The sequence below is a fragment of the Orbicella franksi genome, chromosome 1 (genome assembly GCF_964199315.1).
Source record: "Orbicella franksi chromosome 1, jaOrbFran1.1, whole genome shotgun sequence".
In the NCBI taxonomy this organism is placed as follows: domain Eukaryota; kingdom Metazoa; phylum Cnidaria; class Anthozoa; order Scleractinia; family Merulinidae; genus Orbicella; species Orbicella franksi.
This window is the reverse complement of record NC_138145.1, coordinates 30934492-30950965: the sequence shown is the minus strand read 5'-3', so window position 1 is coordinate 30950965 and position 16474 is coordinate 30934492. Positions and strand designations below refer to the sequence as shown.

General features: G+C 39.3%; 1 protein-coding gene across 1 annotated transcript; it reads right to left on the bottom strand.

Moving 5' to 3' along the window:
* Positions 1–2201: 2201 nt before the first annotated feature.
* LOC145502915 (mitochondrial inner membrane m-AAA protease component paraplegin-like) lies at positions 2202–16088 on the bottom strand. Its single transcript, XM_081482318.1, has 21 exons — positions 15780–16088; positions 12990–13071; positions 12705–12770; positions 12285–12448; positions 12097–12177; positions 11334–11476; positions 10670–10790; positions 10297–10355; positions 9400–9508; positions 8713–8942; positions 8255–8316; positions 7510–7574; positions 6733–6895; positions 6374–6484; positions 5721–5836; positions 4567–4650; positions 3915–3987; positions 3554–3600; positions 3355–3468; positions 2684–2761; positions 2202–2345 (listed from the first exon to the last, which is right to left on the bottom strand). Exons 1-21 carry the CDS (start codon positions 15966–15968, stop codon positions 2202–2204), a joined length of 2301 nt encoding a protein of 766 aa, XP_081338444.1. The 5' UTR covers positions 15969–16088.
* Positions 16089–16474: the final 386 nt, after the last annotated feature.

The window sequence follows — 16474 nt, the reverse complement described above, 5'->3', positions numbered from 1 at the left end:
CGCGGTATTTTCTAAAAGAAATAGAAAACATGTTTTCCGTGTTTCCATCGAGTTATAGAAGCACTCGTGAAAGTTTGGGAGAACTCGAAAAAGCTGTGGAAACACTCGCCTGCGGCTCGTGTTCCCACAGCATTTCTCGTTCTCCCAAACTTCCACTCGTGTTTCTATAACTCGACAGAAACACGGTACATGTTTTCTATTTCTTAAATGACAACCAAATAATTAAATGAAGTTGTTTTTCTATAACTACAACGTATATATGTTGACACAATCATTATAGAGAGTGGTGCAATTCCGCAAACACTGAAGATAACACATCCGTTATTGTTTATAAATTAAACACTACAGTGGCAAAATGCCCCTCCATCGGGCAGTCCTTTGTAGCGACTGACCCACAAAGGGACTAACAATCCATGGCGTGCGAACGGCGGAAAGAAATATTTAACAAATATCTAAAAGGAATATTTAACCTTATTGCTTCTATCACACATGTGCAATACAATAGTATTTCAATATTTATATTTGAGAAATACAAGTGATGACGGAGTCTACAGAAAAGCGAAGAATACTTGAATATATGGCCAGATCCAGTTTAGTGATTGGAAAAGTGGTCAATACGTAACTACTAACGTTACTATTAAAATACACAGCTACTATTAACAATATAGGGAGCTACTATTAATAATTAATAATTTAGTCGTGTTAATAGTAAGATCACTATTTAACAATCACTATACAATTCTCCAACAAAATCGAATTATGTACTATATTTTACATAATGTGGAAAAATGTTATTGAAGTCCACTTGGTTAAATGTGGTTAATAAACTACACATTTTTAACAATTTGCTACCAGTAAACTTCCTAAAAATGCTTTCGCTAGTAGAAAAACCTGCTTCATCCAGTCTATGCTAATTTGAAATCGCCCTACCCGACTTAAATACTGATAAAGCGACAGCCATAAGCGGCTGTTTTTACAGGTCGCGACTTGAAATTTTTCTCCCTGCTTCTGAATAAACCAAAGGGTGATTTTTTCATTGATTCGCTCGAAAAGTACCCATGTTTTTCGCAGACCAATTTGGTCAGTGAAAAGAATTGAGCCATCCAGGTACGACACCAGTATGTCCATGCAAAACGTTCCCACGTGTAACATAGCGCAGGTTTTCCAGAACAAAACCTCTCGACGATCATCGTCCCGTCTTCTGTTTAACTTGATCTATTTAATTTCACATTGCAATGAAGCAATGACTTAGCGTACTTAAAGGGTGATTGCCCGCCCCTGATGCTGTTTTTGTGTTTATTAAGATTAGTTACAAAATGTTTTAAAATCGTTGCAGGGTGATTAGAGTATAAAAGGATGATTGTGGCCCAAAGCCCCGAAATTCTTTTCACAGTTTCCAAAACACTTTCCAGAATTCAGAATTCAGTTGGGTTAAAGTCAAACTTGAAGTTGTTTGAAGAGAGACGTTACGGGTTAATCTCCACTGGACAGTGAAGAGTGAGTGAATGCACGGAGTGACTGAAGCCGCAGGCTATACCGTCATGCCAACAACTCAAAGGGTTAGTGAACAATTTTATTTACACAAATATTTTATATACAACAGGACAAGATACATAAGCTGAACTGATTTGATTCTAGACATTCTGCTGATTAGTTCTGCGTTTTAACACGGGCAAATTATTGCTGAAAAAATGATAGACTTTTTCTCAAATGTTCCTTCATTTTCCAAGGGAGTTTAAACAACCACGACGGCAACGCCAAGGACAACGTCTATCAAGAAATAAATTCACATTTAATTTACAAATTTCGGAAGAATTTGGATCACTGTCAGAGTTATCCCACAACTAAATATACAAGACAGCGTTAAAATTCGAAAGAGCAATTTTGAAAATTGGGCATTGTAGTTCACTTTCTCTAGTCTACGCAGAATTTGGTCTTTCCCCGTTGCTGTTTTGTAGAGAACAGCAAAAACTGTATCACGAGTTATAACGCACGTACATTTTTCTCGTCATTAAACTGCTTCCGTTTCGCGACGTTCCCGTTACCGCTGCCACCGAAGTTTGTTTACACTCCCTAATACCCCAGGAATCCGGACTGTATATGCGGACTAATCAGCCATTTTATCCATTTCTCACAGTTACATTTCTATTTGCAGGGAGGGAAGGGTTTGGTAAGGAGAGTGTAGAACTAGTAAAAAGTCATCAGCCACTGAAGAGGGACTGGGACTGAGCGCTCGCCTCCGGTGAGCTGAAATGAACCCTCTTATCACCAAAGGGGCATGGACCGAGGATTGTGACAATGTCATCGTAATTCAGAACTTCCTTGTTTAAGAGTTCTTCAGCAAGCTGAGGATACAAAAACAAAAAAACACAAATCCTGTTACAGATTCTTGACTTTCGGTGAAGTCTAACCTGATTATAATCTGCGCTTACTTTGGTTTTCTCGTAGAATACTGAAAATAGCGATCCCCTAAATATCATTCCACATTTGGTAAAGTTCTGTTTAAAACACTTCAGTAATCTGACAATAGCCTCAAGAAACTACTATGTACACGTAAAACTGTGCGAAGACACAAAAAAATCACTAACTTGTAAAAGTGTAGTTTCAATTTAGCCCTGACATATCCTTACAGGAGCTGTAGTGTTAAAAGACTGTTTAATGTAAAGTAACGAATTCAACTTACAGCTTTCAGCTTGTCCAAATTTTCTTCAATAATTGTATCAGTCGTCTGAAATGCTTTCCCAATCAATATGCGAACCTCCTGGATTAAAAACAATTAAAAGCAGAAATATAATTACTATTCACATTCACTACAAAGATACTTTCTACTCTTTCTCAACCAAAAGGGTGTAAAAGAATCAGCAAACCAACCCTGACCTGTTTCTTTTCCCGCGCTTGTTAATGTTCAGCGGTATCGGTTAACGTTTTTTCGATGTTTGTGAGTGCTTGGCATATTAAGAAACGCATTTTATGCTTTCCCACGATTTTCGACAGTTCATGTTTTCACAGCTCTACGTCTGGCTACATGGTTTTACCTGAGTTGGAATGTTCGTAATCTCGTTTGCACTAAAAAACGGAAAAAATTCTATGCTATGTTAAAAATAAATGTTCTTTCTCGGCGTCTCCTGTAAGTCGTGGCACAAAATTCAAAGGACCAACACAGTGACAATGAGGATCTATCTATTTTTACCATGAAAAGCTCCAAAGCATCTCTTGCAACATCCAGTGGTATTGGTTGTTCCTTTCAGAATTGCGAAACTAGTAATGAGGTCGATATCAACATTTCCAGTGGACCCCAGTGGGTTGAATTTTAGATTTACGTTTAGGTAACGAGAGACGACCCGACCAACATACCTCATCCATAAGCTTGGCGAGTTTATCACTGTAAAACTTCTTGGTCAGTTCAGTCGGTTTCCTAACAGGAAAGGAAACATTACCAACACGAGGACTCATGCCAAATGTTACCACCTGCAAAACGAACAGCCACGAAAATTCATATTAAAGAACCTTTTCTGACGTCAATAATTCGCAATTGAGGGAAGTGATAGCTCACCTGTTTATATGCCAAGTCAGTCACTTTTCGAAGATCGTCTTCGGCTCCTTTTAAAAACAAGAAATAACAAGAAATAAATGTTAAGAAGGATAGTGGCCTGAAAATAGCGTAACTAACGCAGATCGTGACAAGAATGACAGAATGAAGCAAACTAACAAACCGACCGACTGACCACATGACCGACGAACGACCGACCAATCGCCCGCCCGAGAACTGTTGCAAAGAGATGTGAAGTGGTCGGGCTGTTTTCTGATTGGACGGGGAATGATCGGAAACCTTCGGGTACTTCTGTGAAGATTTCGTTCTCCCATGAAATATAACCACAAGTACAATCGGACTGAAGGCGAGGCACTCATCATACCTGTAGTAACTCTCCGGAATATCTTGGCCTCTGCGGCTCGTCCTCCCAAAGCCATGCACATTCTATCAAACAACTGCGTGGAGATACCACGAGGAAGTTTTCATTACACGATAACAGTCAATTTATAGCTTTGTTTATGGTAACTCTTTGTTGATTATATGGCCTAAAGTAAACGCCTTGTCAGTGATTTTCTAATCTTAAGAACTCCTTTAAGGCTTTAATCACGACCACAATTTAATGGCTCAAAGGTGATCACGTTAAAGGTGTTCCACAAGTGTTTTCGCTTGTCTTTCAGAGTTCCCACTCAGACGTTTATTCAGAAACTGATCCTTGGTATTTCATCCACAAACAAAAGAAGTCAAATCCACCTTGTGTGGGACATGAAAGTTTTCATGTGAATGGTCATTGACACATTAGAGGTTCATCTACAGCCTAACTAGACAGAATCACCTTGTGCAGCAGAATAGGCGGTAGCGGGCGGAAAAACGCATTACACGTACTAGTTAAAATCGTTTAAATGGTGAAACACTTAGGTTGCTTCCAATCGACTCAAAAGTTAGAGCAACCTTGTGCACCATAACAGGCAACACAAGCTCAGTGATGTCTTACTTGAGAAATGAAAGTTGAATTAGAAATGGCTAACGTTTCTAACCTGTTGAGTGCTGTACAGTTTATTGTCCGAGGGAAGGTACTGTGCGTAGCCTAACGTGGCATTAGTGCGAGGAACAATGGACACCTTGGAGAAACACAACAGCACTGTCATTAAATAAGAGTTGAGTGACAGAGCGCGCAACAAAAAAGGAACAAAATAAGGAAACAAGTTCAGGGCTGGTGTTCAAGGCGAATTTAGCTTGGACAGGAATAGTGTCAACTGTGAATTATTTCTATAAACTATCAACAAAGATTTCTCTTATTCTTTTGTCCTTCATGTTTTGCTTGTTGAGTAGAACAATCGGGTGCAAGTAATTACTTGACTCGCATGCTATTCTTGTTTTCAACCTTTTGATTAGAGTTGACCGGTTTGGGTTTTCGCTTTTACTATAGCCTGCAGAGCAGGCGAGATTTTTCGAGCGAGCGCTCACATCGTAAAAAGTTTAGCAGCCATCTTGAATTTTTCATGCAGTGGAAGACTGGAGAGAGAGAGAAAGTTTTACCAAGGGGGTGAATGATAGGCAAGAGGAAGGCTAGGGGAGGGGGTGGAGCGAAGAAAATTCTCATTTTTCTCCTCCCCCATCCCCCACCGTCTAACATGGCGGTCGCAAGGTTATAACGCTAGCTCGCCCCAATAAGACGCCTGCACTGCAGGCTACTTTTACTAGTCTTGAACCTTCAGTCCCGAGATCAACATAGGTTAGGTAGGTAGGTAAAGTCTGCATGCGAGCCAAGTGGCCCATCAGGTCACTTATCCCGGTTTCAGTATCATGAAGCGACTAGGAGTATTTCTACTCCCCCCTGGATGGGATGCTAGTCCATCGCAGGGTTACTCCCAGCATTAAATTCACCGGTACCCATTTAAACACCTGGGTGGAGAGAGGCACTGTGAGAGTAAAGTGTCCAAGAACACAACACAATGTCTCCAGCCAGGGCTCGAACCTGTACCACTCGGTCCGAAGTCGAGCGCACTAACCATGAGGTCACCGCCCCTCCACCATAGACATTCTTCCAATCCTCTCCCATAAATTCATTTTCTTTCGCCGGAGAAGCATGTGAGGAGACCATATCTTAGAACTGTCTCCTTTTCGTCACATGATATGTCGGCTGATAATTTCTTTGGCAGATCAAAAACAAACGAGATTCGTTCCTCACCTTAAGTAAAGGATCAGTGTGTTCTAACATCCAGCCGACCACAGCATGACCAGCCTCGTGATAAGCTACTATCTGTCGTTCTTCAGGTGACATAGTATTACTCTTCTTCTCCATCCCTGTTTTCACGACAAATAGTATCACATCTGTTCAGTATTATTACCTAGATGTAGGTTAACGAGGTCAACACTAGTTTAAAATGAATGAACTGTTAAAGAAATACGCCTCCAAGAAACCAGAAGCACACGAAAGCTAAGAACAATGGTTTAAGTGGGCAAAAAATGATGATACATGAAAATGCTGTTGAGAAAGGACTGACACAAGCCGCTGGGGGAAAAAATTCTGCCACTTTTTCAGTTCTCGTAGTAGCCTATAGCCAGGCTATCCAAGTAGCTGATCCTACCTCTCTCGCTGGCTCGACTTTGTTCACAAAGGGAACAGAAATCGAATAATTTTGTGAGTTTGTGACTCAGTTTAATCCTCCTAAGTTAAATCCTTCCGTTTTCCTATACATGTTATATGAGAAATCGCTATTTTTCTGTGATTTTCCTCTCTACCTAACTTATCATTTTAAGGTTTCGTTTAGTACGAAGTTTAATATCGGACGTCGGTTATAGAGACTCGCGTGTCATTTTCTAGTGGTAAATCGTCATTACCGGCTATTACTCTTTCCACAGCATACTCAAAGTTTCCCTTATCCACTGTTTTCTTATTCAAGCGAGCTGCATGCAGGGCTGCCTCGTTACAAATGTTAGCGATGTCGGCACCTGTAAACAGAAAGAATGTAAGAGCCGGATTCTGTGTGTAACTCGGAATAAACTATAAGTGTATGGAAGAGCACCCTGACCGATGCCAAATGTAGTTGAGCGAGACCGAACGCGTTTTAAGTGCGTTTAAGCCACGTTCGCGCGTTACATGCAGAGCAAGTTTACAGTTACAGCATGTCTGTTTCGAATTGACCCGTGTGCTTCAAGCAACCTGTTTGCTCTTCTACAATTTGTGATTTACATCTTACCACTATTTCCTGGAGTGAGTTCTGCCAGTCGTTTGGAGTAAGCCTGAATTGGCATATTCAGAGTGAGTTTCTTCAGGTGCACTTCAAATATGGCTTGCCGCTCTACCAGGGTTGGAAGTTCAATGGCGACGTGTCGATCAAATCTTCCTGGTCTTAACAGAGCCTGAAAAGAATTGAAAGTTAGTAGAACTCGAACAACTGGACGTATGTGAATTTTCCACGTTTGTCACCGGTTACATAGTTCTATCGCTTGTTTCTGGTTTGTATACGTACATGTACATATGAGTTATTGACCAAGTGTGAGGTCAAGAAGGCTGGATATTTGCCAAGTTCTTTTTTTTTATCGTGTTTATGAACCGAGACGGAACGAACGAGACCAATAACCAGCCATCTTGACCGAACAAGCTTGGTCAATAAAGGATTTATTATATGGCTTCTGCTCCGGCTACGAGGAAATATTTCTCGCGGGACACAACACAACACGTGAAAGCTATCGCCCGTTCGCGGATAGCCGATCGCAGCGCTTCTCCGGAGAAGCGTTGCGCTAATAATAGCTGCGAAGCAAGCTCACAAAGCAAGCCATATAACAAGTTCTGCTATTGTCCTGCCGCTTTTCATGTTTAACCGAACTTGCCACCGCTTACATGTTTTCAATGTTTGCTGACAGCGTATTTTCCCGCGCTAGGAACAACGTTTTTGTTTCAGGTTCGCTATGGTTCAAAGCATTTCTTTCAGCCTTCGTGATTGGCTAGAGAGATAAGTTAATTGCGTTTTTACCTGATCTAAAATATCCTGCCTGTTCGTGGAAGCCAGCATAACAACACCTTCCATAGTATTCATGCCTACAAAATTTAAGAAATATTTCTTCATTTTGACCTCATTATTAATGTCACAGTGGAGCCAAATTAGCCACTGCTGGCATTGCCCTATTTGGTGAACTGTCCAGACCCCTATAACTCGTTTTGGATGAAACAGTGTGAGTTTTTGACTTTTTACTCTTACAGTGCCTCCATTCATCCAGGTGTATAAATAAGTACCAGGGAATTTAATGCTGGGGGTAACCCCACAATGGACTAGCGTCCCATCCAGAGGGAAGTGAGGTAGAAATACAAACTGGGATAAGCTTGGCCGGTATTGGACACATTATAGGATGAGGATTTGTGTACACTTTTCGTCATCTTCAACTGAAAGCAGGTGGGAAACTGAGAGTGTTCTTTTCAGATATTTCTCCCAAATCAAGTCAAAAAAAGTTGACCGACCAAACTAATCATACCCAACCAACAGAAAATTGCAATGTTTGATGAGGATTGATCCTTATAATTTCTACAACAAATACAGCATGAGAATCTAGAACTTAATCACCTGAAATACTTTTAGCGGAATTTGAATCCTGAGATTGGGACTAATTAGCATCAAGGGTATAAAAGGGAGGATAAAACTGTTGGACTTCATGGAAAACAATGTTAAATATAATTTATTTATTTGTGGACAGACTCAACAGTGCACAGTTTGTTAAGCTCACCGTCCATTTCCACAAGAAGCTGATTCAAAGTACTTTCCTGTTCGCTGTGCCCACCAATTGAACTGAAACATGATCATGACTGAGGTGTTTAATACACACAAAGAGAAGATGATACTGCATGATACTGCATGCAGCCATCTCATGTATTAATTTCATAATTACTTTCAGGAAGTTTAGATATTATCGTACCTAGATCAAAGCTAAACCCAAACAATTAGTTAAGAAAATTGTGTAAATGCAACTGCAATTAAGGAGTACATGCATAACAAGCTACATTTGGAAATTCTCTCAAAATTGTACAAGCCTTTGGAAGATCCCAAAGTGAATTTGAAGTTCTTAGAGTTCCATATTAAGTTCTCAATAGGTTATCCAAAATATAATAAGGGAAGAGTTTCTATTGTAAATATCAATAACCTATTTGCAATGATATTTGTGAGTAAATTCTTCTGGAAACTCACTTAGATTGTCGTGATCTCCCAATGGCATCCACCTCATCAATGTACAGAATACACGGAGCAAGCTTCCTGGCACGGGTAAACAAGTCACGGACTCTAGCTGAACCAACGCCAGAAAATACTTCCACAAAATCTGACCCAGCCATTGTAAGGAAGGGAACATCAGCCTCTGTGGCAACAGCTTTTGCCAGAAGAGTCTTACCTGTGCCTGGAGGACCAACGAGAAGAGCCCCCTGACAACAATAACAACTAATTATACAAGTTTACAATGTCAACAAACAAAAGTCAATAATAGAATTGCTTACTTTCCATGCTGTTTTACAGCTTGCTTCATCTCAAGGCTGTAGTCTGAGAAAAATTGTGAGGAGCCCAAAGGTTCCTAACCCTGAAATCCTGGGTGCCCAGCACTTATTGCAAGCTTATATGAAAAAGGTAAGTTTTTCCAGACGTCCAAAGGTAAAAGTTAGTTGCCTGCGGCACCTGGACATTTCTAGAGCACAGCCCTGTATGTTTAACAGTTTGACAAAAATAGCTCATAAACTAGTTGTCCATTTGTATTAGTCAAGAGCACTATACATTTTTACTTCATTGTGATATTTCAATATCTATTATAATTTTACTCTGACTAACAAAATATACAGAAGTCAAGAAGATACACCATTTATTGAAAACCCCAAATTGAAATTAAACCTTTGGTATTTTTGCTCCAAGTTCTGCATATCTTCCAGGCGATTTGAGGTAATCCACAAATTCCATCACCTCCAGTTTTGCCTCTTCCATTCCTGCGACATCTTTAAAGCTAATTGGGCGAAAAAAGAATAAGAAAGTATTTAGAATCAAGAGAGGACGAGAGGTAAGAGAGTTTTATATCCCCCATACAGTCTTTATTCCCAAGGTAATCCATCTCAAAGTATTTTTAGATTATGGTACCCAGTTTTCCATGGATTATGCTATCAAAGACTTTGTGTGGATGTTTCCTGGACATGAGAATGCATGTAAAACTGCTTGGGCTGTCCACATGAGCATCGAAGGACTGGCTATTTCTTGACCCTCCTGGTAGTTCCAAGACCAGGAATAACGGAATATGGCCTACATGGGGGATTAACTCTCTTACAGTCCTTCATCCTCCCTTGTTAGAATCCTTACTATGAGCACAAGCTTTAATATCAGTTGTTGCTAACAGAATGGGCACCGCATGGAGTACTTTGACAAGGTCGTGAAACCAAGCAGGCTTTTAGCCAGTATGGGTGTCCAAAATGTGCTATAGGACCTGCTCAAATGAACAATTTATAATGCCGTCCACAGGAAGCCTGAATGCCCATCTGGCTAAAAACCTGATAACAAACTTACCATGCTATGATGATATGAAATAGAGTCAGGTATATTACTATTTATAAATAATATTCTTGTCCAGAGGTGTGTGAGTAATGCACATATCTGATCACAACATTTCTTTCTACAGACTGCATGATATTTACTAGTAGTCTTCAATAACTGGCACCTGGCACATTTTAAATATCTTCAATTAGAAATCGTTCAACTGTAATACCTACATGAAAGTGAGAACGTGTATGCTCTTTTTAATACCTGATTCCCTTTCCACTTCCAGGCATGACCACTGTTGGCTTAGCTTTGATATAGTTTGACTGTGAATTAAAATGGAAAAAGATTGCCAATTATAAAATTAGATCATAATAATCATACTGAACAGTTAGGTGTATTGGTTTCACAAATGTCTTTTGCATGGTGCTAGAAATTGTCAAAGTTTTGTGATCAACAATCTAAGTCCTGGAGGGTGGATTATAGAAGAGAACAGAGGTTTTATCAAATAGTGAGAGCCAACAAAATATTTACCATGCAAATTGTGCAAAGCAAAAATCTGTGCACAAGGAACAAGAAAAACTGACATATTGATACTGAACTTAATTCAACTTATTGGTAAACAATTAAAAAAACTTACAAAAGGATTGCTTCCCAGTATTCCTCCTTGTTTTGTCCCTCCTCTTGTTCCTCTTCCATAAATCCAATACCAGATAAAACCCAACAGTGCAATGGTTACAGCAGCATTCAGAGCTGTAGAACTATTGTGAAGAATATTGAACATTTGCTATTAATTTTAAACAAGTTAATTACTGCAGCCCTGAACAGGGATGTAGCCAAGAAAAAACTAAGCAGGCAACAAACTCAGCTGGCTTTTCTCACTTGTGTGCCTTCGAAATTTTCCCACATCTTTGCTTTCAAATAAAATTTCAGCCTTTGGAATTAAGCAGTAGCTGCTCTTAGCTACATCTCCACAGCAACCCTTGTACATAGAAGTGTGGTATCACATTCTTAGAATTTGAATGAACTTTATGACAGAACCATTAGGTTATACAATTAAAAGATATCCATCAGGCAAATTTACCTACTTTTGACAAAACAGTTTTTGCCTCCAACAGATAATATTCATTTACTAATAACTGTTCGCTAATATTTATAATTTTTCACCGAATAGGAAGTTATAAAAATCTTGTCCTAAAGCAGAACAAGGCAACTTGTTTACTACTGTGTAGATGGTGATTTTTGTTTGTAAAAAAAATCGTAAAAAAATTGTTTTTGTTCAGTGTAAAAAAAAAAAAACATACAGCAGCTCATTCTTGGTCCTGTATCTAATTGGTACAAAGTCGTTAGATGCTATGTGCAGGTCAGCTTGAGCAGATGCCATCTTCTGTTCAAAGCTGTCCAAGCTTGCAATGCTGAAGACAAAGTGAGGCCCATGGCTCAATATCTGCCCCAAAAAACAACAACAAAAAACAACAATTACTGGTAATATTAACCAGTGGTCATACCAAGAGGTAAAGCACTTACTTTTAGTCTTTATACGCACTGTATGGAGCCATGCTCTGCTAGAACTTTGCTACTAATCAAGGGTTATTCATAACCAAAAGAAAGTAGAATTTACAGAAGTTTTCAGACCCATTTATAAAACAGAACATACATGTAGTGTGATTGATAAGCCAATTGGTGTAAATCTACTTTAAAAAGAAAAAGATAAAAACTGGAAACAACAAAAAGCAGCACAGACCAAAACGTTTTTCACAAACTTGATTTGATGCAAGCCAAACATCCATGTCATACAAAAATAAAAACAGCAATAACAATTGTTATAACTTAGCACATAGGTACAGGTATGTGTGTGTTGATGAAAGAGATCAATATTTGCGGTATGAAACTGGTATACATGTTTTTTCTTTTAATTGAAATTCCAGGAGTGTTTGGGAGGGAGTCATCCACATTGTACTTGTTGGATATACCAGAGGGGCATCCATACAGCAACCTTTCCATGGCATGAGGAGAGAGCTGGTGAAGATCATTTCTAGAACTTCTTTTTTGTACACATTTATTTACCTCTTTTCCTCCCACCATTGCCCCTCTGTGCAAAAACACAAAGATTTTGTCCTGGCTTGACGGTACTTCCAAGTGTTCAACCTGAAACAGGTATAAATACATCTTACAGAGACACAATATACATATAGCAGATAGCTATTAATAGCTAAGTATTTTAGGAAAAACATCTTCCAGTGTTCAAACTATACCTCGCCAGTAGAGAGCATTTCTCTGTAAAATGTCGACCATGTGGTTTCGGGGGTGGGGTCAGACCCTGCTGCCAAGAAGTAAAACAATGCTAGCATCAACCAAGGAAGAACAGTCACCCATCCGCCTTGATTTTCTGGTTCCTCTTCAGGATTCTGTGAGTCACCTAAAAAATAATGTAAAGAAATTATGATTCACAATACTTTTAGTCAGTGGACAACAAATTACATACCAGTTTTATTCTCATGTGAGAACTGTTTAATAAATAACAATATGGGGTATTCAGTAATAGGGTATATCCCAGGGAGGTATTCAATTACTGGTTGGTTAGCCATAGCGTATAATGAGGTACTTTAAAAGAAGGGAGGGGAACCCAAGGAATAACTATTTAATATACCACTCAAATATTGTAACTTAATTACCTTGCTGGTTTTGATCCCCTTGGCTGTTTTGTTTCACATGGCTTGTTGAAAAGAATCTGATAATACCTATTTGCCAATGCATTAAAAACATAGTAATTTTTAAGTAATTTGCAAAGTAATAATGACTTAACATTAGTAAGATTATGCTAAAAAAGCTTATATTGTACATACATTTATCAAGAATACCAAAGTACAGAAGACTAAACTTGTAATAGCATTAAAAGAAAAAATGTCCTACATGTAAAGAATATCAATGTAGAAAAGCCGAACTAAAATCTCTCTTACCCTGTCTTACATCTTGCCTTTTCAACAGCAGAAAGATTTGATACAATGAAGGAGCATGTATATACTTTGTTGAAAATTCCACCTGCAAACATTCAATGTCAAATAATTAAGGGTCTAATTTAAATTGTGGCTGAGACGACCTAGCCAGCAAAAGTCAAATAACTCTCTAATAATATTATATAACTTTCTACTTAATTGTTTCTCAATATTTCACCCCACCTTTTGTAACTCCTCAAATGTGATTTTTAAGTCGTATTAATTGTATTTTAGCATCTTTTCAAACCTTTTATTGACTGAGTGCCAAAGGCTTGCAATTCAGTGATTGTGAATATACTTATCATCCTTCCTTTATAAAATATAGAAAATTGTAAGATAACAACACTTGGTACAGTAAGGTTAGAATCAAATGATTTTCAGTTTATTTTCATTGTATCTGTAACTTTACCTTGAGCTGAACCTTGTTGCGGTGGCGGAACAAAAGTGGGCTTCAATAAACCTAAGAGCTATGCTAGCTGGGAGTTCAGACTCTAGTTGGTTTGATCATGCTGGAGTTGTCACAGGGTAGAGACTTGACAAAAAACAGCCCCTGTTTTTTCAAGTTGGGAGGTGGGCAACAGGCTAATCACCCGTTTCATTAAAACAAAACCTGATTATAAAAACCTCAAACACTCCAAATCAGCCATCTTCTGGGGGCCACTAAGGCACCTTGCCTAGGTGAGCAACGTATTATTAATAATACACTTGGGTCAAAGCCAAGAGGATGCCCTGGGACTCACCAAACCAATAGCAAAAGCAAAACTTAGGAGAGGAAACTGGAATCAGGACTGCATTAACTTGGATGCCAGAAGGGCAACAAAGGCCAGGAAGACCCAAGACAAAATGGAAGGGAAAGCAGAGAGGGTGAAGAGCGAGGTGGAGGTCCTGATGTGAGGTGCGCATGGCAGCTACCATCAGAGCTGGTTGTGCATTGAGACTGAATTAGAATTTGGGGTGTTTTTGTGAAGGGAGGAAAAGCAAAGAATGCATAGGAAAACCCATGAAGCAAGGCAAGAACCAAAACCCAGATTCAACCCATTTATGACACTGGGTCCAGGATTTGAACCCAGGCCACAATAGCGGAAGATGGGCACTCTCATCATGCTACCAACCCTGTTCTCCTCCTGAGCTGTACAAATCAGGCTACCATGACCGTCATGACTGTATCCTAAACAGCTGGGGTCTTATATACACCATTCATTAGACGGTGATTAAGTGGCCAATTATGTACAGTCTTGTAGGGGTTATTTTGGCAGTTGGCATGTTCAGAGAGGAAAAACATACTGTGCAGGTTTCTGTGCATCCCTAGCTGTACTTGTGGGTTCAGGAATGGGAAATAACACAGGCTGTTATGGTGGAAAGAACATCCGACAGCTAATGAGGTACGTGAGAATTGATTTATTTACACTTGGGCAGGCATGAATTTTTTTTGGCATTTCACTGTTGAGAAAACAAGGCTCCCCCTGCCTGCTGTGAGGCTCTCTGGCTTATATATTCAGTAGTGTGCTTATATAGATGCAATAGGTTAGAGTGTCTGTGGAAAAAATGTGGCTTTGCACCAAAATTTCTTGTATACCGTGAGGAAATAAATGGTTCGGAAACTTTCTTTAAAATTTGTCCAAAAAAAATCAATTCCCCATGAAAACAATACACCAGCTTTCCAGCATTAGCAACATTAAAATGTTGCTGCTTACCGGGAAAATATCTGGAAAAGAATATAAAGTGTTTAACTTGTTTTGTTTACATGATTGCCATTTTTCAAACTGGGAGCCTGGTGCACAGCCAAAACTTGTGCATGCTTATTACCATTTTCCACTCTGAAAGTTGGCATGCATGTTGAAATGTTCCATTTTTTTCTTACCAGCCCCGCCCCCTATGGAGGGCGTACTTCGATATGGTCCTATCAGGCCCTGTTGGAATCTGCAGCTGGGAGGTTCGGAAACAGTATTTAGAGATAAAAGATCCCATTGGAATCGCTTAAATAAGAAATTCACCCTTTGGGAAACTGCATATAAGTACTATTTTTATTTCTTTTTACAATAAATAAATAAATATATAAATAAACAGAATCAGCAGAATCAGCATTTTTTCTATATCCGGATGAAACAGCATTGGCCTGTTAGCAAAATGGGAATCCTATGCAATAGCCCTATAGGAATTGTTCAAATTGAATTTTGGACCTGTCAGAATAAGTATTTGGTGCCCCCTCCACCGGGAGATACAGAAAATGTTTGGAATGTGCCATTAGTGGTCGTTGCTGTTAAGGAGAGTCCAAAATAAGAGTGAATAAATAAGCAGTATGCCAAGCTATAAAAAGTGGTCATTGTAAAGGTGACCAATGGAAAGACTGTTGTAAAGGTGGCCATTTGTAGAACTTTGTACATGTAGGTTTGACAGTACAAGCCCGTGGTTTGATTGGTAATGTTCCTTAATAGACCAATTTCGATATATTAAAATTCAGCCTAAAACAGTACACCTCAGCACGAGGCTCCGGAGAATAAACCCCACAAACTCTGAAGTTATTCCCCGGAGCCTCGTGCTGAAGTCTATTGTTTTAGGCTGAATTTTAATATACCGAAATTGGTCTATTTTAGTAACTCCACTCCATGAGAATTTTAGGATTTTGATCGGAGAAGAGAGCCTGAGCGCGGCCTGACTGATGTAGGTCTTACATAACCTGCACATGTAAACAACTCATTTTCTAATATTTTCATACCTTAGATTATTTCCAATACATTAAGTCTCATTTCTTACCTGTGAGGGCCTCGCTAAACTACCAAAATGTCTTCGCAAATTGCACTTGATACATCTTTCTCCAAGATTGAGTCGATTTGTTAAAAGCTGGTTACTCTGATCAAACAGTCTTGTGGGAACTCTAGGAATGTTGAACGCCCAATATTTACCGGAAAATCGAGAGAAAGACTCGAGTACCAGGCGATTCATTTTACCATACTACTAAAGACTGCGTTTGAATCCAAATAATTAATCTTTTTTCACGCGAAATGCACTCACATCAAAAGTTTTGTTTGGCCGCCATTTTGAATACACCGTCCAAATGTGCGAGGTCTGGAACCGAATTCCAACAGTAGCTATCCTCCCAGGGGCAGCTGGTAGGGGCGGGGGAAAGTCTACTAAAACGGGCGAGAAAAAAATTCGGACGAAGAAAAGTCAAGAACGAGAAGAAGAACGCTCTATTGTTTTCGAAGACAATAGCAACTCCCTAAGGTATTGAATATATACATTGACATTACGTACAGTGTGAATGATTTCCCCCCTGCAGTTTTATTATTAATTTTTTATATTAACCGGAGGAGAGGTTACAGTTATCCTAGGACCTCGCTAGGGAAAGGCCTTACCTCAAACTGTGTCTTAAGCTGACGGTCATAAGCAGTTAGTAAATATAGGCAAGTTAGGTCGATAATCATTTCGTTTCTCTTTATCAAACGTCT